Source organism: Macrosteles quadrilineatus, unplaced genomic scaffold (genome assembly GCF_028750875.1).
Source record: "Macrosteles quadrilineatus isolate MER2022 unplaced genomic scaffold, UCM_ALF_1.0 Scaffold_9__3_contigs__length_116548681, whole genome shotgun sequence".
NCBI lineage: Eukaryota > Metazoa > Arthropoda > Insecta > Hemiptera > Cicadellidae > Macrosteles > Macrosteles quadrilineatus.
In genome coordinates, this window is record NW_026542602.1 from 73155592 (window position 1) to 73176774 (window position 21183).

Genomic DNA, 21183 nt, shown 5'->3' on the forward strand with positions numbered 1-21183 from the left:
AAAAATAAGCACAACAAATGAATTTTAAATATAAAAAAATAACATAAAAACATAAAAGTAAAATTTGGTTTTTCTAATTTTTGACCCTCAAAACATAAAATTTCCTGATATCTCTTTCCCGATTTGTTAGGAGCTTAAAAAAACAAATTATGTCTTATATTGAAATGTTTTTGTACGGTTATTGGTTACGGAGAAAATTCAATAAATTGTAAATATAAAATATTCTTTATTTGTTAATTTACAAACACGATTACAGCCTATTACAATGTAAATGATCGCTTTTTCACAGTCGGTAGCGAACAAGTTGATTCAAAATGTAGGCCTATATTTAAATTTGAGATTGCCAAATAAGTAAATAACGTCTATGCATATATATGATATTTTTATTACATTAGCTTATATTTTTATTATTTGTAAAGTAGTTTGCCGGTTAAATAAATACAATAAATAAACTCTACTCAAAAGGAGGGAAATGAAAGGAAAAAATAAAATAACAAACCAATATTCATCAATAAATTTTATTTAATGTACACATTAAAATTTACAATACTGTAGAGATAAAGCTACATTTATGATACACATAAAACATATTAATACACTTATTTAAATTGACTCTCAAAGAATGGATGTTAAAGAATAAATTGTTCAATTTTTACATTTCAACTAAATTAATAAAAGGTAACTACTGAGGTAATGTGACTAAATAGTGAATAATTTAAAAATTGCTGTTTAAATTGTCTTTAGAAAGCTCAACATTCTTGCGAGTTGCCCCATTTTTTGTTTGTTTTGGTTATCAATAATTAGTTAACCCAGTGAAATATATCCTATACTCTAATACGAGCAATGTTTGCTTGTATGTATGTATGCTTGCTTGCAGAAAGATCTCGAAAACGGCTCCGACGATTTTCTCCAAATCTTGTAAATAGCTTATTTTTGGCCTAAAAACGAGTTTACTGCACTAAGAACTGCCAACAAAAATCTAATTACGTAGAAAAATGAAACTGAAAGTCACATTTTTTTAACATTAGTCTTATGGGTTGCTAAGTAACCATGTTGGTTGAATTGAATAACAAGGAAAAAGTGAACAAAAGACTTGTACGTAGTCTATCCACAGTATTTTAGCGCAATTACAAAATACAGTACAAAAGGAAAAACATCAGTTGTTACTATTGAGCAAAGATTATACTGAAGATTACTCGATACATTGTAGCAGGACTTTTTTCCCTATGATTGTAGTAAAGGCTAGCAGTGTGGAGTGTGGGAACTGTTTATGACGATTAGATTAAGGTATCTGCAATCCTAAAATGCGATGGGAAGGTAGGGAAACAGGTCCGCGACGTAGGAAGTGGTAAAGGAAGTAGTAAAGGCGAGCAGTCTGGAGAGTGGGAAATATTAATGACTATTAGATTAACGTATCTACAATCCCAAAATGCCATGGGATGGGAGGGAAACAGGTCCACGACGTAGAAAGTGGGGAAGGGAGTAGTCAAGGCAAGCTGGCCGGAGTATGGGATCTATTAATGAAGATTACATTAAGGTATCTACAATCCTAAAATGCTATGGGAAGGGAGGAAAACAGGTCCGCGACGTAGGAAGTGGTGAAGGAAGTAGTAAAGGTGAGCAGTCTGGAGAGTGGGAAATATTAATGACTATTAGATTAACGTATCTACAATCCCAAAATGCCATGGGATGGGAGGGAAACAGGTCCACGACGTAGGAAGTGGGGAAGGGAGTACGGTAGTAAATTAAAGTACGGTAGTCCGGAGTGTGGGAACTGTTTATGACGATTAGATTAAGGTATCTGCAAACCTAAAATGCCGTGGGAAGGGAGGGAAACAGGTCGGTGACGTAGGGAGTGGTGAGGGAAGTAGTCAAGGCGTGCTGCTGTCCGGAGTGGGGGAACTATCGATGATGATTACATTAAGGTATCTACAATCCTAAAATGCTATGGGAAGGGAGGGAAACAGGTCCACGACGTAGGAAGTGGTGAAGGAAGTAGTAAAGGTGATGGGAGTGGGAAATATTAATGACTATTAGATTAACGTATCTACAATCCCAAAATGCCATGGGATGGGAGGGAAACAGGTCCACGACGTAGGAAGTGGGGAAGGGAGTACGGTAGTAAATTAAAGTACGGTAGTCCGGAGTGTGGGAACTGTTTATGACGATTAGATTAAGGTATCTACAATCCTAAAATGCTATGGGATGGGAGGGAAATGGATGCCATGACGTAGGAAATGGTGAAGGAAGTAGTAAAGGCTGGCATCGCAGAGTGGGGGAATGATTTTCCCCAAGCAAAGCTCGGTCCCCAGGTACTAATAATAATAATAATACAGTTTTTATAGTATTCCATGCAGTGCCAAAATTACTAGAAAAATAACTGCCTTAGAGAACACAAGTTAAGTGTTTAATATGTAAAAAAACTTACACTTAAGCAAAGTTTATCTTGTTAATTATCATTTAAGCTATTTATATTATTTATTTGAAGAAATTAAACTTCATTTAACATCATTCCTTAAGAGTCAATTTCTTGGTCCGTTATTTAATTCACAACCTATTTGTGTGCTTGATGAATCTGAAAATGAATTTGGTACAATTTACCTCCTCTAATCCGCCAAAAAACAGATTAAATACAAGCATACAAATATTTTGTATTAACCAATAACTACTTCTATTACCAAAATTCAGATTACAAAAACACAAGTTACATTAAGTTATTGCATTTGGTTTAAAATTTTTAAAACATACCTCTACCAAAAGCATTAAAATTCTTTCAAATCAACAAGTTCGGTGGATTATTTACTTGAATGCGCTGTTTTAATACAGAATTATGTAATTTGGGAGACCTCATTGGATTTAATAATTTGTAATGTCAAAACCTAAACATGAGTGAGCAAAAATTTAATATTTTGCATTACTACAGTAAATAGGATAAACATTTTTCATTATAAATTTAATATAACACAATAATTATTCTTCTGTTTATTTAAACGATACTTTATGAACAAATCAAATGAGTTGTATACAAGTAGTTGTATACATAAGTTACAACAGAACATAATTATATTTTAAATTGAATCCTTTCAAAGTATTGAAGTTCTTTATATTTCAACTTTTTCAATCTAATTCTTTTTTGTTTTGACAAATTTATCATTTTGCAGTTTATCACGTTTTTATAGCCTGCACAATATTATGTGACTAATAGAAGCACATTGAAATTGAAACTAAATTACTCATAAACATTCACAAACAGCAAATAAATGTTAATTATATATTGTAATATAATCATTTGATTCACTTAAACTAATTTGTACACAAAATGTTAATTTAGGAATACGAAAAATTTCCTATTGGGCTTTAAAAATCTGATTGCTTAAGAACTTAAAAAGATTAAGAAGTTTTAAAAATTCTATGGTCATCAAAGAAAGTAAAGTTGGTACTGTATTTAAGGGGGACTGTTCCCAACAAAACCATGTCATATTACACCCACTTTAAAACTACCCAAGGTTAAAGTAGCGTTAAAACATGAAAACGAAAACTAATCAAATTAATTGTTGCTTGAAAGAATACAATTGATCAACACTTGCAATAACACAACCCATTTGCACCAACAAGCTTGGTTTCCCTTTCTTTAAAATAAATCGCAAATCAAGCAAGAATCTTCAACAAAACAAGATTGTTTATTGGCATTGTAGGATGGTAAAATGATTAGTCCTACTTGCTTGGTAAGTTATTGCTTCTTAAACACAAACATTCCATAATCTATTAGTGAAATTCAATTATTAACTTATTTCGCGTTGTGTGGAAAAATTACCAAAAGAATCAATTAACTTCCATATTCAGAACCATTTCACAATACTTGTTTTGTCAAACAAAACTATTAATTTGTCATTACTTTGCAATGCAAAATGTTTGTTTAAAACTAAGAATATCTTTTTAAACAATAATACTTTAAACTTTTTCAGCAGACGTAGAATATTTTTATTTTTATAAATATATTTAAGAAGTTGTTGCTATAATCTAAAAAAGCTCCTGAGATAAAAGGGCAAGCAAATCTGTCCATATTAAGGCAATGCAAATGAGTTTAAACATTACTCACAGATAACCTCATGAAATGTACAAATTTAAATAACTTTATATAGAAAGGCAACCTACAAAAATATTACATATATTAAGCTTTATTTGTGCTACTAAATCACAGAGGATTTGGTTTAGGTAAATACAAACAACTATAGAAAGAGACAATCGGTTTTTAAATTCTATGAAGTATTCATAAAATTATTCTTTATTTTAGTGTAACATGAACATATTGCTAAAATATATACTATAAAGCAGAACTAGAAAAGCAGCAGGGATTTGAAAACGCACCAAAAAGAACATGATCAATATTGTTCCAAACAGTCGAGGGATTAGAGTTCTCACTAAGAAGACATAGAAACTACTGGAATGCTTGTGGTCATCAAAAGTGTAACTCGCGACAGTCGACAGAAAGATACGTACTCACGGCAGTGACACACTCGCTGTACATAAAACGTCAAAAATATTTACAATAACAGTCAAACATCTCGGTGCAAGACGTAACATTTAATAAAATATTCATAACTTATAGAAACGCGGCAAAACGAATTTACAACGTAGAACGAGTTTAATTAAATAACTTCATCTTAAACTAAAAATAGGTCAATAACTTGTAAAATTTTGGCGACATATTGCAAAAAATAAATAATAAAAGTGACAGTAGGAACTAACACAATAGGGGTGAAATGTAATATTTTAATGTCAGGCTCAGGTCAACAATGAATGATGAACACAGATTGACAATCGACGAATGAGTTTTCGGTGAGATTTGATTGGTAAATGCGCACGTGAGTAGATATAAGTTAAACCTCAGAGGCCGTTGTCCTCGGAGAGTATTTCTGTGAGAAGTCTCTTAAGACTGTCGAGTCCTGTAAGGAAGCCACAGTCGGGGCCCTGGTGTATCGGCGTGGAGCCACGGCGCTTGTTGAACGACGTATGGGCAAAGTCGATCATGCGCACGTCCACTCTGGGGTCTGCGGGGGCGACAGGGCGGGACATTGGCCTCCGCACGGACGGTATGTCTACACCTCGCTTGTCACCATCACAACTCTCCTCCTCCTGGCAAACATGGACAAGGTTAAATGGTTATAGCCCAATAATGGTTCAACCAAGCAGATATATTCAAACAAGCAAAAAAATTTCTATCAGAATTAAAAATACACTTTGTCCATTGTCAATATTTTGTCTTCAGTTATAGTGTGTGACAGCTAAAACTAATTCTTGCAGTGGTAGCAAAATAAAAAAAACTTAATACAATTAATTGTGTTGAAACAAAGACTCAAAACAGTTTTATCTTTCAACATTTTTCCCTTGTTTACAAAACATTGCTGTATTCAGCGGAATCAGCTGCTTTGCTAACCAGCTGTGCTTTATTCAAGTGAACAGATAACTGTACCTCAGTCTCAGTGTGGTAGGATCTGAGCTGCTTGGGCGTCGCAGAAGTCAGCAGGTCAAATGTGGAAAGAGAGGAAGAAGAAGCCTCTTCAGAAGACGAACATTCTCCCATGGTTGACGATGTTGGGGAATCCCCAGAGTACAATGTCCAGCTGTCAACGGAACTGGGACTCATGAGGCTGCTGTAAGAGGAAATAAAACTTTAGTACTGAAAGACTTAAAATCTATACTTTAATGAAATACTTAAAAGACCTCTTAACTAAAAGAAGTAAAATGACTACATTTTTTTATGTTCCATCTTAGCATCCTAGGAAGATAGGCTTTAGCCCACAATCGATTTACATATTACTTCAGGCTAGGTCTAGAGGGTTACGCCATAATCACTTCAATCCATTTGTAATTGGTGGGATTTGAATCCACCCCTCAGGGACCGAACTTCTCAATTTTACAGCGATCTTGAGATAAGATAAGATGTCTTTGCAATCACAGGGAGGAATATCCTACATGTTTTTCAATGGCAAGAGACAAAGTTTCTTCCAAACACACTATTTGCTGGCTTGACTGTGGGTCTTCAAGCTTTTTTCGTAATCGCAGGAGGTGTTAAAAATGTTGCCGCATAAACAGAACATAATGGTGTCTTCGCAATACGGGAGATTCTCTAAATATTTCCGCTAAAAAGTCCGCTAATATTAAATAGGACACAATGATGATGTCTCCTTGATACCGCAACTGCAGGAGACGTTTCCTATTTCTCCGATATGGCGGGATATGATCAGGATTTCCTCGGAAAGGCTAATGACGATGATGATGCCCCCTTGATCCGTGGGAGGTGATCACCATTTCGCAGTTGTCAGAGAAAATGGTGATGAAAAGATAGCGGAATATCTTCACGGTTCAGAAGATGTGGTGGGTGGCAATGACGGGTCTCCACAGTCGCAGGAGATAATAATAATATTGCCCCATCAATAAATACTTAAAAGAGATTTACTTTATCAAAATTTCCATTTTCAATGATTTTTAGTTAATATTTTTTAAACAAGCTAAAGTTTCCTAAATTTCACAGGAAGCAAATTCCTGTTCCGAACTATGAGTACAATCCCATCCTTCCCAACTGAAAATAGTAAAAATTTAATTGAGGTCAACTTAAATTGAAGAACATTTTTCTGGACTTATTTTTATAAGTCCAAGGACTCATTTTTTAATAAGGTAAAATTAAGTTACTAAGACCAGCTCACAACTAACTGACCAGTTAACTAATGATTTAATTCTACTTGTGCAGTATTAATTCAGTTCAAAACATCACATTAATTTGTGGACAAAATTAGGTTTGCTGTTCAACTATCTACCTTTATAACTATTCATTTGATCAAATAGCAACATTATTTATTGCACTGATTACATGTAAGCAACGTGGAGAAAAAATTATCATCAGTATTTATATAACAACATTATCATGAAATTGTACCAAAATTTCTTTTCATCATAAAATATTTTTTACGTTATCATAAGAGCAAACACTGGTCCTACAACTATTTAACCTTGAACTGTTACTAGATAGCATCATTGATAGCCGAATGTCAACTAGCAACAGGGTCCATGTTCGACCCCACTTGCAATCAAACCAGCAACCCAGATTTGAGGGTGAGCACTCTATCCAGACATTTCAAACTCACTTGTTGGTGCTAAAACTGGTGACTGAATCTGATCATCGTCCATTTTACACACTTAGACACAACAACCACAACATATCACTAATTATATGAGTTACCTAGAGACGTCCATGGTCTCCTCGCTGACGGGGTAGAAGCCTCTCGCCGCCGCGTCTCCAAACCCTCGCTGGTGACTGTCACAGTCCATCGTCTCCTCCTCGTCACTGGCTGAGTCTGTCCTTGTCAGATGTCCCTCGTACACCACCAACAGCGAGCTGCAACATGTATAAGGTTAGGTTTTTGGAAAGCGAGTGACAGCCTTTTTGTAGCCTTGCATTTGACGGTCCACATTGTAGGGCCATGGGATGTATTCAGCAAAGCATGGGATGAAACTGTACAATACTGATATAATTTACAGGCAGGAACCAGGATCCGAACTCACGACATTGATGTCATGGATTTAGTCTTGCAATTCAGTACAAACTTTGACTCTGAAGACATTTAGTACTAGAACTAGTTATGAATAAAAACCAACTTTCAGTTATTGACAAACTGCTCTGATTACAACAGATTTCCAAAAAAATTTTATCAAGCCAATCTGAAAGTTTGCAACGTTTTATAAAATTTCACAGTAACAACAACTACAAAAAATATAGAATTTGAAACTGTAACACAATCTACGAGTGGCTCATTAGACCATGTTCTATTTCAATTCATTTAGTAAAGCTGACTCTAAAGGTGGGATGTCTATTTTAGTGTCTAAAATTCATTGGAGAGTTAAAAACAGTCCCTAACCAAAGCATGAATACTTTTACACTAGAACAAAGAATTGAAAACTTATACGCTTTCCATAAATAATTTAAAATTAACTTCATAAAAGGATCTACCAAAATAAACTTTAAAGCCTACTAACCAGGAGTAAAAGCGATAGTTAGACTGTTTCTCGATAGCTCTACGCAGTTTCTCCAGCCTTGCGATGACCTTGCGAACGGCAGCTTGGCGCAAGAAGTAGCCGTTGTGGAAGAAGCGATACAACGCATTTTTGAAGCCCGCCTCATCCAGTCCGCGACCCCAGTACTTGTCTCGCTTGATGTAATGCTGTGTGTCAGCTTGGTACACCTGCCAAACAACATGATTACAGTTTATTTATCATGCTCATGGGTCAACTGAACACAATTTTATATAAGTTTCGTCCGTTTTACATAGAGGGTGTTTTGTTACCTACTTTTTTCTTGTTACTAACCAATTTAAAACAATTTTAATCAAATAAAACCATTTATTGAAAAGCCTTTCCTTGACGGTGCTATGAGAAAAGAGTAAAGAACAAATCAGAAAAGATACCCTATAACAAACAAACAATGTTAGTCACCCAAGTAATCAAACGTCACAAACAAGAAGTACCAGCTGATTTTACCAGGACGAAAATCTACTACTATTCAAGGTCAGTGTAAAAATGTTCTTAGCTAGTGGAGCAGACAAACTACATATGCAGACTTGAGCCTTTAGGACAATAAATTATAACATATTCTGAGTACCAAACAAAGGTGTTACTCCGTAAAACTAAGTAAAATTTACTTTTTGCATTGACCGTACGATTAATTACACTACTTGTAACGTCATCATACATGAGTTAGTCATTGCTTGGGTATGTAGAAAACATGACACAATTGAATGCACACAACTGCCAATGATGTTAGCTTTTTTTTAAATGTAACACAACAACCACGACTGTTACTAAAACTATTTCTGTACATGCTAGAAAATTATGCTCGCCTTCAATTTTGAAGAACTTCGGTTTGATTCCAAGCGGGATGGATTCTGGGTCCAGAAGCCATTTGTCAATGGGCTATCAATAAATTATGCTTACAAAAAGGTCATCATTAGACTAACAAGACCATGCTTGAGACCGTTCCCTTAAAAAAAAAAAAACATAAAAAAGCCAAAACACTATATACACCCTATTAAAAGAATACCCCTTCCCTCCCAAAAAGGAGCAATTGTTAAACATCACATCAAAAGACCAACTTTACTTCTGGACACTTATAAACATAATAAGTTACAAAAATTAAATCGGTATAGTAACACTTAATAGGTGTATCTGTATCTTTACTCTTGCATATCTATTGTGACGACACATGGCTGGGGTAGTGGATATATTGCTAGCTCGCCTAGTAATCTAAAGGTCGCCCGTTCGATCCTGGGCAAAGTCAAAAGCATTTTGTGGTTAAAATCTGAGCCTAACTGTCTTCTTATAACTGGCTTTAAATAAATGGTCCTGGATGAACAGCTGATCTTAGTCAGTGATAATGATGTCATCTTACCTGCATGCCGCACAGCCGTACGCCCAGTGAGGCCGAGGTAGAGGCCGCACACTTGGCCATCTGCTTGCATCGCTTCTCCGCACTGGCGTCGTCGCCATGCTGCCTCGTACCCATCTTGAGGTCCAGCACACATGGCTGCGAATACTTGCACGTTATATTCTCCAGGAGAAGAAAGTCTAAGTTGTCAGTCAAGGAAAATCGTTACTCAGATCAGGTTTGGACCTCAACTGTTCAGCAGTAAACAGTTAATAAAGAAAAAAATAATTGGAAAATAATAATAACAATAATAAATTGTAGAAAGGCAATATAAATACAGCACACTAGACATAAAGCAAGTTAAATTTGATTTTCTGATTGATTTATCACAGAGTGCAGATAAGACTAGTTTTTAGTTTAATCCTAATCTATTGTAATTCACTGACAGATTATGGACATTTAAATATGACTAAAATTTGAACATGTATCACGATCATGTATAACGAACTGTAACTGCTTACTGACACAAAATCAGCATTAAATAAATCTATTTGGTACGGTAGTGTAAGGATTCAAAAGTTGGGATCACATAATTATGTGGTAGCTAAGACAAATAGACTATACCTAACCACGTCATGACAATTCAACAAAAGTGATGCGTTTAAATGTAATCTCAAGGTTTAATAGTATTTTACGAAAACAAAAATTACATCCTAATTAAAATGATAGAAATTAAGATTCAACAAAAGGATACATTGCTTGTTAGTGTTGTCCAGGTGGGTAGAGTTTACTGCCTTTAAGACATCTCCTCCCTCCACCTTCAACCTGAAACAGACAATACCATCAGAATGATCAAAACTACATCAATAAGAAACTCATTTACACATTACCATTTACAAAAACTGCAACACAGACTTCACTGACTACTCTGTTGACAACTAACCATAAGCAATAAATATGTACCCCTACTGCAACTGAGTGCACAAGCCATGAAGTGTTCAGTTTACCAGGATTGTTTGTATGATTGACCATTGGGTCAGTTGGGTCTGATCAATAGCCAAGCCAAGGTCTAAAGTGTCTTACAGGTTAAGTGTTAAGGCCACCATTTCATATCATTTCACCTTGCTTGGGGTGTTCTGAGTGAAAAGGTAATGATTAATATTCCATATTATTGACAGATGTTGAGAAAGGAAGCATGTGCAGGAAAAACTGCAAAGAAACCAATCACAACTAATCACATCACAACATGTCTGACGAGGAAGGGCGGGTATTTTTTTCACATTAAGGTAGTGATGCCTGTAGGGGCGTCACTCAGTCTGACCAACCTCCAATACTCCATACATCATGAGTATGGACCATATACTGTATGAGTCGAGATACTTACTTGAGCACATCCTCCCTTTTGCGCTTGGCTGGTCGCGTCTGCTCCTCACAGAAGCTCGGACTGTACCGCTTGTCAAGCTGTGCTCCCGTGCTCGTCCCTTGCATCACTCCTAAAACACAGCGGCAAACATACACTTACTCTGCGGTTCCAAGTTTGGGGAATAGCTTACACCATGGGAGGAACAACTGCATGATGTTAAATAAGCAAATTTGTTGGAATCTTACAAGAATTAGGTTAGGTTATAACCGAGACATAACCTAAAACTTTAAAGTTAAGGAAACATAATTTGTTGATTGAATAAAATTTAACCCGTCCAGGGTCCAAACTCTTCCTTTTAGTTAAAAAAATTGTTAATGAATTCAGGTAATAAATAATAAAGTGACAAATCCGGGGTAGTATTATCTGTCATATAGGTGATTAATAATTATAATTGTGTACTGTTACATACAAATTATAGTCATAAGTACATAAGTGATAGTCATATAATTTGAAAAATCTTCAATTAATATATACAGATTCAAATTGAAATTGAATTTTTATTTTAAAAGGAAAACCTCGTAAAAGGCAATTTACAAACTGTCACAGTAAAGAAAAAAAACAATCAAATTACAAGGCATTGTTTCTCCCATAGAGTAAACTTAGTTAAAAACAATATAATAACCAGGATTATTGTAACTTAAATTAGGCATCAGAAATGTGTATCCCCCCTTACTTAATCAAATTAATCTATTTCCAAACCAATTGCAATATACCCCGCTAGTTAATATTTATGTTAAGTCAATAAATTTAGTATAATAAAATTGGCCTACCTGTGATAACCTTGGTATATCTGAAGTAACATATCGCAAATGTATGAGGAGATTACGCTTTGATTGATGCAATGTAATTTGCATTAAACCAACATAATTATCAAACTTGGCTGTGTTTTTTTTTTAGTAACAGTTTTATTAGACATACAAAGGTCTATTCCATTTTGATTTTATCGTTCTAATACTTCAATTAAAATTACAAGATTGCATAAAGATAATACAGGTTTGAAATTCTAACTTGAACACTTAGCAATAAAAAGTAAAACAACAATGTGATTCTAGTAGAAACAGGAAAACACATACCCATGTTTTAATTCCCCTAAAATTCACAGGGGCATTATTCTGATTTCAAAATCAAACGATGAAAATACCATGAATCAAAATCAGATCAACCAAGGTCATAACTCCATCAGATGACAGTTTTTATTGATTATTATGTTTTATCCTGATAATTTAATACTAAAAAATATTGTCTGGACATTTTAAATTAAATATTACCCTAGGTTTAAAATTACTAATGAAACAAAGACAGAAGACCTAAGTTGAACAAATTGTTAGAAAAAATTAACATTGAACAATTTTGACAAATTAATATTTTGTCTGTCGGAATAGCATGAAACATTAACGAACAATAATTAAACAATTTAAATGTTTCATTTTTTGTTAGATTTTAGATTAGACATCCTTTAATGCTATGCTGAATCCCCTACTATTATTACTTAGTTTAGAGTACCATATTCTACAGAGAACTTATAAATTCAAATAAAACCAATAAGTTATTTTTACACTTTGGAAAAATTGCTTGAATATGTTGGGTGAATGAGAGTAATTAGTGTAAGCGGACAAGACAAAACAACAAAATAATAATTTTTCAATCCATTTGATGATGAATTATGAGTGCATGAAAATTAAGGCCTAAAAGAAGAATGATGTAAGATATGACTTTAGACTTGGTTTTAAATGTAGCCTAATACGACTTAACATTAATTTTGTGAACGTGACAAGTGACAACCAATTGATATTAGATGGCCTTGACACGTAACAACGCTTGCATCTGATCAAACTAACAAACAAACAGACGTTGGAGATGAGGTGGCAAGGTTCAAAAGGCCAATGACCTCGTTTGAGAGCACGCTTACTCTAATGATAACACATGAGTTACACGCACAGCTACATTGTTTGTCTGGCCTATATATTTACTTTACGGCCAACACACCTATGTAAGTTAGTGTGTTTCTCTATCGTTATTCAGTAGTGTCCTGCCATTCTGAACTAATTGGGACAGAACAAAGTTTGAATTAGGGGAGGATTCAAAATAGACGGATCTTGTTAAAAATGTCAAGAAATAAACGTCAAAAAAATTTAGTAATTTAGGGAAAACGCTATTGATATAAGACTCCATTAACCTGATTAGGTCTACTAACCATGAACGAGTAGTGGGAGAGCTTATAGAAAAGGACAGTTAAAAATACATTGACCGTAACAAAACATTTTTTTTGTACATCTAAGGTAATTATAGGCCTACTTAATAAAATTCAGCATGCAAACAGGTTTTTAATTAAAAATCACCAATTGATTTTGTAAAACTCTAAATATACAAGTTAGATTGTATGCCATTTACAAACAGCTTGTTTGGAATAGCAGGACACTACTGTAGTTTACTGTATGTGAGCTAATGGTGTTATTTAAAACATACCGTAATCAGAACAATGAGATAGTGAAATGAAATGACAATACGAAGGTAGTGCTAATATCACTAACTGAAAGTAAGATTTTTCCAAACCAAAAGTGACTGCAAGTTAAATCTTTAAAGTAAAGCAGGCTAGCAATGGTATTGATGAATGATTTTTTTTAAGCATAAACATAACTAAAACCTCATTTACCCAACAATGCATTTCAAATATTAATAAACTGTAAATGTATAAAGAAAATTTAGAGGAGTGACATTAATTAGTATGATTAATTTTTATAGTACCAATTGGCAAAATATTACCAAAAGTTTTAATCCTAGCTATTAGAATAAAGTTAACAAATAATTGCTCATTGTGAGTTCAAAAAATTGGTTCATTCCATGCATACTACTTGTTAATAAAAAGTAATTATTGCAGTAACTGAACTAAGAAAATTAGTGACTGTGTTCAAAGTAATGTACAAGTGCATTTAATGATAAAGTAGGACATTTATTTATTTTATTACTGTAGGCCTATACGGGAAGTAACGTTTCAATCATACTAATAGACTGAAAATAATAAATTTTACTACACTATCAATTTGTAGTTTCTTGTTCACTGCATTACCCTACTTGTAGTCTAGAAGTATAAAAAAAATAATCCTTGTGGAAAAAAGAAAAAAAAACTTAAAATATTTGCTTGTCCTGTGATTTTCAGATATTCAGGAAAAAAATTATTTTTTAAATGAACCCTTAAAAACTACAGTCTGTTAGCTCAAGAGTCGATCACCAAAAAATAGACAGTAAACTTACTTTTGATATTGTAAGCAAATTACTTTAACGTATTTGAAATTGCACAGTTAAATTACACAGTTGATTTTCAGTTAATTGAGTAATTGCTTTTCAAAGCACATGTAAAAGAAATTAAACAGCTGTATAACTATAATCAGCTGATATTAAACACTGTGTCACTTTTTAAGGGGTTTAGTAATTTAGTGGTTGCTTGTGTCACAATGCTACAAATTGGATAAACTGGAGACTTTTTACATACGTTTTTACAAATCTTGTTTGTTTTCTACTGATAACGTTTTTAAGATATGAACTACGTGATCTACCACCAATTATCATTATTTACTCAAGTACAAACAGTTCAACAAAATTTTCCAACACTAATTTCCAGCTTATATTCTTTAAATACTTGAAAATTAAATAGATAAAAGGCTGTCAATAGTTGAAAAAGATGATTCATTGGGCCATTTTTTAGGGTTACTATTTGATTATGACAAGGCTTAAAACACCCTCAGGCAATTAATAAAAGATTTCAATTTTTTAGTGTTACAAAATGCAAAGTCGTACATATTACATATTTAAGTGTTCAATTTTGGAATGAACGCCATTTCCAATTGACAACAATCATTCCAAAACATATTCCGTGTTAAACTAGAATACAGTAGTATGAAACCACAAACAAAAGCATCTAGCCGATGCTCAAATTTTGCCAATTGGTACAAATGAATAAATTAAATTATGGTACAGTAAAATAATGTCAGACCCAACACTAAGTACAAAGGCGAACGAGGGGCGAGCCAGGGCGACGTATCATCATCGCTCAGCGTCATCAGCTGTCTCCACAACGATCACGATCTGAAATCTTTCAGTCTACGGACAGAGTGTGACAGAGCCTTGCGGCTGATACAAATAAAATAGGCCTACAAGTGCACTTAGCTGTCCATACTTTACTCACATGTCTCGTAAACAGTAACAAGGAGTTAATGATGTTAAACAATTAACTATCTAACCTCCCTTGAATGTGTTAAATTAGTCTACCCCGATGATAAAAATGTTAATTTCCCTCAATATGCTTCACTAACTGACTTGAATGATAAATGAAAATGACTTATCTATGTAGAAAAATCATACCTGCTCTTAGACAATGTTTTTAATCAACGTCTATAATAAAAATACACATTAGTAAAGAGGATACTGTAATAATTAGGGAACATTTAAAAAGTTAGAACAAATGAACATTTATCTATATATTCATGTTTCATATTTATATATTCATATTTATTCATATTTATATATTCAGGAACATAATCATTTGAGAAAAAAACTTCTACTTTGGAATAAATTTCTAAATTAATGATTGCTTTCCTATAAAGCATAATGTGCATCTTGAATAGTAAATGAAAACTACCGATAGCACTTCAAAAATGTTCAACAACACCTACACATATTATTGAAGTATTACTAGACTTTTCATTTACAACCCGTGATTCATTAGTTGAATAAATTCTGATAAAGAAAATGAACTACTGGAATCTACTAATATTATATGTTACTGTACAGTTCCCACCTAAAGGCAAGCTTTAATGGACAATATCTGTATTAAATCAGCCTAGATACAATTCATCTTACAAATATTCTTAAAAGTAGTTGGCTGGGCTACTCACAAACCCATTTTAAATATTTAAATAATAATTAATTAGTTGTAAACGTTGCTGATAACTGATTAGGCCTTCATAGTAAAATGTAATATGCCGCTATATAGAAATTCAAAACTTACCCTTATATTTAGGAACAAATGTCTGAATGTCTTGTGGAATGTTTTGGTAGAAGTCAAGCTCCTTTGGGTTCAGAGGCTTGCAAATAGTTCCCTGGTCTAGCAACAACATTCGCGTGTGGCCGCCAACCTGGACAAAAAGAAAAGAAAATGTTGGAGTCCTTTGCAATAAAAGGTTTATGCACAACTACTAATTTCAAAATTTTATTCCGCGGTGCTTGCAATCTATAGAGGAGAAAAGATAAATCCAAACAAATTATTTTTAAAGATATATCTTATGTCCATTCATGAATAATCGGTACTCTACAGACCAAACCTAATAATTATAACCTAACCTAACCTAAGGGTGGTACGGTTAGGTTAAGATTTTGTTATTTAAACTAATTAAAATCTTATTTTGAAGTCGATTTATTGGTGCGGTCGGTATAATAAAGTACCGAATAATCCAATGCATAGTAGGAAGTGATAAAATAGGAATGACACATTTTTAAAATGGCACTCAAAGACAAAGCAGAATGGAATGAGTACTACTATTCTGAATCTTATAGTCTGACAGAGCATTATTTGCTAATAGTGTAAGTGTTGCCCGAATTCGAGCGATTACAGCGTATTACAAAAGCTATTTCAAAACGAATAACAGTCATATTTACAATGACTTTAAAGAGTCAACTCAAAGATTACTGGCGTGTAACTCATGGACAGTAATCAACATTTCCTGTAAATATTTGATCATATTTCATAACCTGGTATTGCTTTTTAATGTTTTCTAAAAACATTTCCTGACTTATAGCCGCATAAGGTTGTCCATGTTTATCTTAGTTATTTATAAACCTATGCATGGTACCACCCTTGTCGCCAGCAGTAAGTTTACAAATTTCAGTCATTTTTTAACAAAGATATAAATTTTTTTCATCACCTTAAGGACTTCCTGTGTCTGTCACAATTACAGTATATTTGTTCAATTGGTGTATTTTTGTTTAGTTGCAATAACGTTAATAATATTTACCTGAGAAAATGAGGAGTTAAAGACCTGATGTTGTTCAGTTGGTTTTTGTTTCCCTAAGCTATATATGAATAATAATTAAGTGCCTTCAATAAAAATGTTAGTAAGGGTTTTTGGATATTTCCATAGGCTATTATTCTAAAATCAATTGACTTTCATGGAAACATAGATTAATGTCATTGACGTAAGTTACCAGATTTATTTGGCCTTAGAGGGCTTTCCTCTGCAATGATCACGAAGTTAAGTCCATGTTTACTACTAAAAACTGTAGGTAGCACTTCGGCTAACATCCTCGTTCATCGTTTGTAATAATCTGAATCTTGTAGGTGTTCTTCATTATATAGGCTAATAACGATACGGTAGTAAATTCTTTAAAAAATATTATCTCTATTTCTTATACTCGGTGGCGTTCTATGGCTTGTATCCGCAAATGGGTTCTTGCAATAATTTAATTTTTAAAGATTTAATTTTTGTAGGATGCATTTCTTTGAATTGCAGCTTAAACAATAACAGCAATTAAATATCCAGCTGATCATAATGTAAACAAATATGTTCTTCATAAGGATAACATGGGAACTTTAAAAGCCACTGGGGCAGAGCCCAAGGGACTTTAAAATAAATCTAAGGTCAGTTTGCAAATCTATGGACACGCTCTTTCCAATGATACGTCAATAGATAAAATCGGTTAAGAAATGCAGAGGAGTTCAACCGACAAATTTTGTGTTGGTGTATTAATTATACAGTGTTCAAAAAAGGTGGGGACATATTTTGCCTAGTTATTTCTTAGGTCAAAATAAAGAGTAAATCAAGAATAAATTTTTTTTCAAAATCGCTTTGCTAACCAGATATCCGCCGTTTTGAATTTTTAAACATTTTTATCTTCTAATATTTTCAACCGATCTTTATGAACCTTGGTACCGGTATGTAGGTTAAAGTAGAAGAGACCCCTGTTAGAAAAATATTTCATCTTGATTCATCCTAAAATTTCAATATTATGAGAAATAGCGTGACCAAGGGGACTAGGCTGCCAGTTGCGGAATGTTAAGTTAAATGTTATGGAAACTGCGTAATTTGTAAATAATGACTGTGGTAAGACTGTTGGTGTGAGGTACGACTGGAGTATGGGTATGTTTGTTAGTACAAAATTGATTGTGATAATTTGCTGCAGACAATTATTGTTGAGGACCAGAGGACAGAGATCTTTTTTACACAGACCAGAAAGTAGCTCAATCCAGCTTTCATTACCTACACTTATTTATAATTTCTAATATGGAAACCTTCCAAACCAACCTATAGAAATAATACTCTGATTGAAGTTAAAAACAATGATAATTTCCCACTTAGAATAGCTTATGAAATAATCTCGTAACTGAACAGAGACTATAACGTTTTTCTAGCAAGTTGTATACTTTAAAAGTAGCCTACCTAACTTGGTTTTAAGACATGAATAGAATTGTTTGATTTTGTAAGGGGGAATCAAAAAGATTACCTAATTAAATTTTTCCAGCAGAGGGGTGAAAGCCAGTAGGCTTCCCCCCTTCATTTTAGTTCCTATAGGGTAACATTTTAATATGCTACTTAAGTGTCTAAACTTATCTTCCCTTAATTATGAAGTTTTTGGGATAGGCTTTATCTGCCAAAATATTAAAACATTATGTAGAATGTACAATTGTAGGCCTACTAATTAAGTTACATGCCAACATTTTATAGCCTAAGCCTAGTTTATTGCATTTTAAATATACCGGTAGGCCTATTATGCAAAAGTCTAAATTAACCACACGGCACCAAGAAACAAATCTTCATATAAGTTAAACAAGTAAAAAAGCAGAACTTAATTTACATAAACCGGTTTTAGATTTTACTTCAATATTTAAATGTTAGGCCTAATAAAAAAATTAATTTTTCCCCCTAGCAAGGGTAGGCCTACCTCTAAGAAGGGCTTAGCCCTAAAAGTTATCACAAAGTTGATGGTGTATAAACCTACTTTATGAAATTCTAAAAGTATGTACCAAGTTCCGTGGCCATCAGTCCAGCGGTGTCTGAGTTTATCACTGCCAAATATATAAGTTACAAACTAACATTTTCTTTTATACTTGTAGATGATTTTGAACGGATATATTTTGGCCTCTAGGGACATCAAAACAAAAAAGTAAATCGGTCCAGGGCCCAGGTTTTACCACGAGACCTACGGTAGTAATAGCTTATTCCCTAAGTGGGAAATTCGCTATAGGGCCTAAGACTTTAAACGACATCAGCAATCTGAGACACAATATACTTTCTCACATAGGCTAAGCTTGTAAACAACCTTTATTTACAAGCTTAATGGTAGGTGGTGGGAGTAACTATGATATTTTATAGGTCTAATCCATGGTGGAAGGAAAAGTCATGGACAGGCGTGATATTTCCGCCATATGCTGACGTCACCCAGATTGCAAAAACACCATTTCCCTATTTAAAAAAATTATAAAAACAATAAAAATAAAATCAAAACAAATGTAGGCCTACAGTATACCGGTACCTACTTCGCCTATATGACTGTTACAATGTGGGAATTTTCTGCTTGCAGTCTGGGTGATGTTAGACTACGACGGGAAAATCCTGCCTAGCCTACTAACGTATGTGTTTTCTTCCACCGTGGGTAAAATCACAAAAACTTGCAATAATTTTAGAACACAGTAACTTTTACTCAAATGGGTGGATGTACTAGGGATTGTAAGAACGATAACACCCATTTTAATTAAAAACCGCATTTAAAAAAAAATCGGATTTTCCTTGATCTTGGGTAAAAAACATAAGTTACCGTAATAAGTAAACTTAAGTTAAGTTACAAAAACTTTTGAACCAAAATTTTCACAGCAATGGGAGTTGTTCCAGAACTTAAAGGACTAAGTTAACTTTTTTGTTTATTTTGTTTTTGGTTTGTTTATTATTTTAGGCTACAGGCCTATTGTGGGATAGACTTCCGTATCTGTTGGCACAAACAACCGGATGAAAATATTGATTATTCGATAATTTTATTCAATATATCGATCAATATTTTCATTCGGTTGTTTGTGCCAACAGATACGGAAGTCTATCCCACAATAGGCCTGTAGCCTAAAATAATAAACAAACAAGTAATATAACTTTAGAAACATTAAACACAGACATCTAGGCTAGGGTAGCCTATATAAATTAGGCCACGCCAAAATTATCAACAAGTTGTTTACTTTTGAGCATATTTCAGGAACAGTGAGAGATTATCATCAATAAATTAATTTAAACAATAACAGTCTTTCATGTCAGTTTTCATCCCTCAGAGATGTTTTCATAAGATCCAATCAGTCATTTCGGGCATGCTAATATCGATTGAAACTATCGATTTGATTAGAAACCTTCATGCGATTTTTTCACCATCAGCAAGTTTGGTTGGTTAGGTTAGGTTATGATAGTTTAATTTTATAATATAGATATATTTAAAAATACCGATTATTAATCAATATTTTCCATTTGATAGTTTCAATTGATATTAGCATAGCCCAGTTAAGAAACTGTACCCGTAAATTCTCTCATCGTAACGATAAGGTAGGCTAAGTCTGGGCAAATGCATACAACGAAACCTAGGTTAAGCACTGGAGCTAGGCCTACTTCACACTAAATTATTTCTCACCTGGTTGTTAAGCGGAAGAAGAGATACTTCGTCGTCATCATGGTCAATGGTGAGGTGAAACTGATTTACATCGTGTTGCTGAAGGAATTGAGCTTCTCCCATACCCCAGTCATCCAAAAGGAACACCATACCCTTTGCACTGAACACTCGATTGGCACAACACCAACACTTGCTAAACTAAAAAGAAAACCCAAACTCCTTTTGGTAATCACTTTCACAAACACTTTTTGCACTTAGGATTAACTAAACCAACTTTATCTTGCACTTGCCAATATCTCAATAATCACACTTGATGACATGCACAATATTAATGGTCAAAAAATAAAAATAATAATAAAACACGACTAGACGTAACGTTTATCAAATGTCAAGCAGACGCCACGAAGTCGAAGACTGACTGAGAGAAGAGAAAAGAAGACTACTGACTGGAGCTGCGCGCGCACGTCTAGGGCAATAGCGGAGCGAAGAGTTGCTCAATGGCGCTACCTATGAACATTCATAAGAACTTGAGTGTAATTTTTGTAAGGTAATAATGGTTGGGAAATTTGTTTTTACCTACTGTATTTTTCATTAAAAAGTCACCGCTACTATAATACACATGGGTTTTTTCAACTTTTGCGTGTTTTTTCCTTATTTTATATCAACAAAAAATCCACAAAAAAACGTTATAACATGGTGGTGTCAATCC

At 33.8% G+C, this 21183-nt stretch overlaps 1 protein-coding gene across 2 annotated transcripts in view; it reads right to left on the bottom strand.

Moving 5' to 3' along the window:
* Positions 1-502: 502 nt before the first annotated feature.
* Positions 503-21183, bottom strand: part of LOC129004349 (inositol hexakisphosphate kinase 1) — a 49165-nt gene continuing 28484 nt past the window's right edge. Inside the window, exons 2-10 of one of the 2 annotated variants that reach the window (XM_054432913.1) lie at positions 20496-20672; positions 15847-15973; positions 10803-10911; positions 10173-10243; positions 9443-9618; positions 8035-8240; positions 7241-7396; positions 5474-5654; positions 503-5136 (exon numbers count right to left, since the gene is read on the bottom strand). In XM_054432913.1, coding sequence (XP_054288888.1) covers positions 4888-5136; positions 5474-5654; positions 7241-7396; positions 8035-8240; positions 9443-9618; positions 10173-10243; positions 10803-10911; positions 15847-15973; positions 20496-20624 — 1404 coding nt within the window. In that variant the 5' untranslated portion in view covers positions 20625-20672 and the 3' untranslated portion in view covers positions 503-4887. Of the gene's footprint in view, positions 5137-5473; positions 5655-7240; positions 7397-8034; positions 8241-9442; positions 9619-10172; positions 10244-10802; positions 10912-14832; positions 14925-15846; positions 15974-20495; positions 20673-21183 lie in introns of those variants that run through there. The other variant, XM_054432914.1, reaches the window with a different exon arrangement.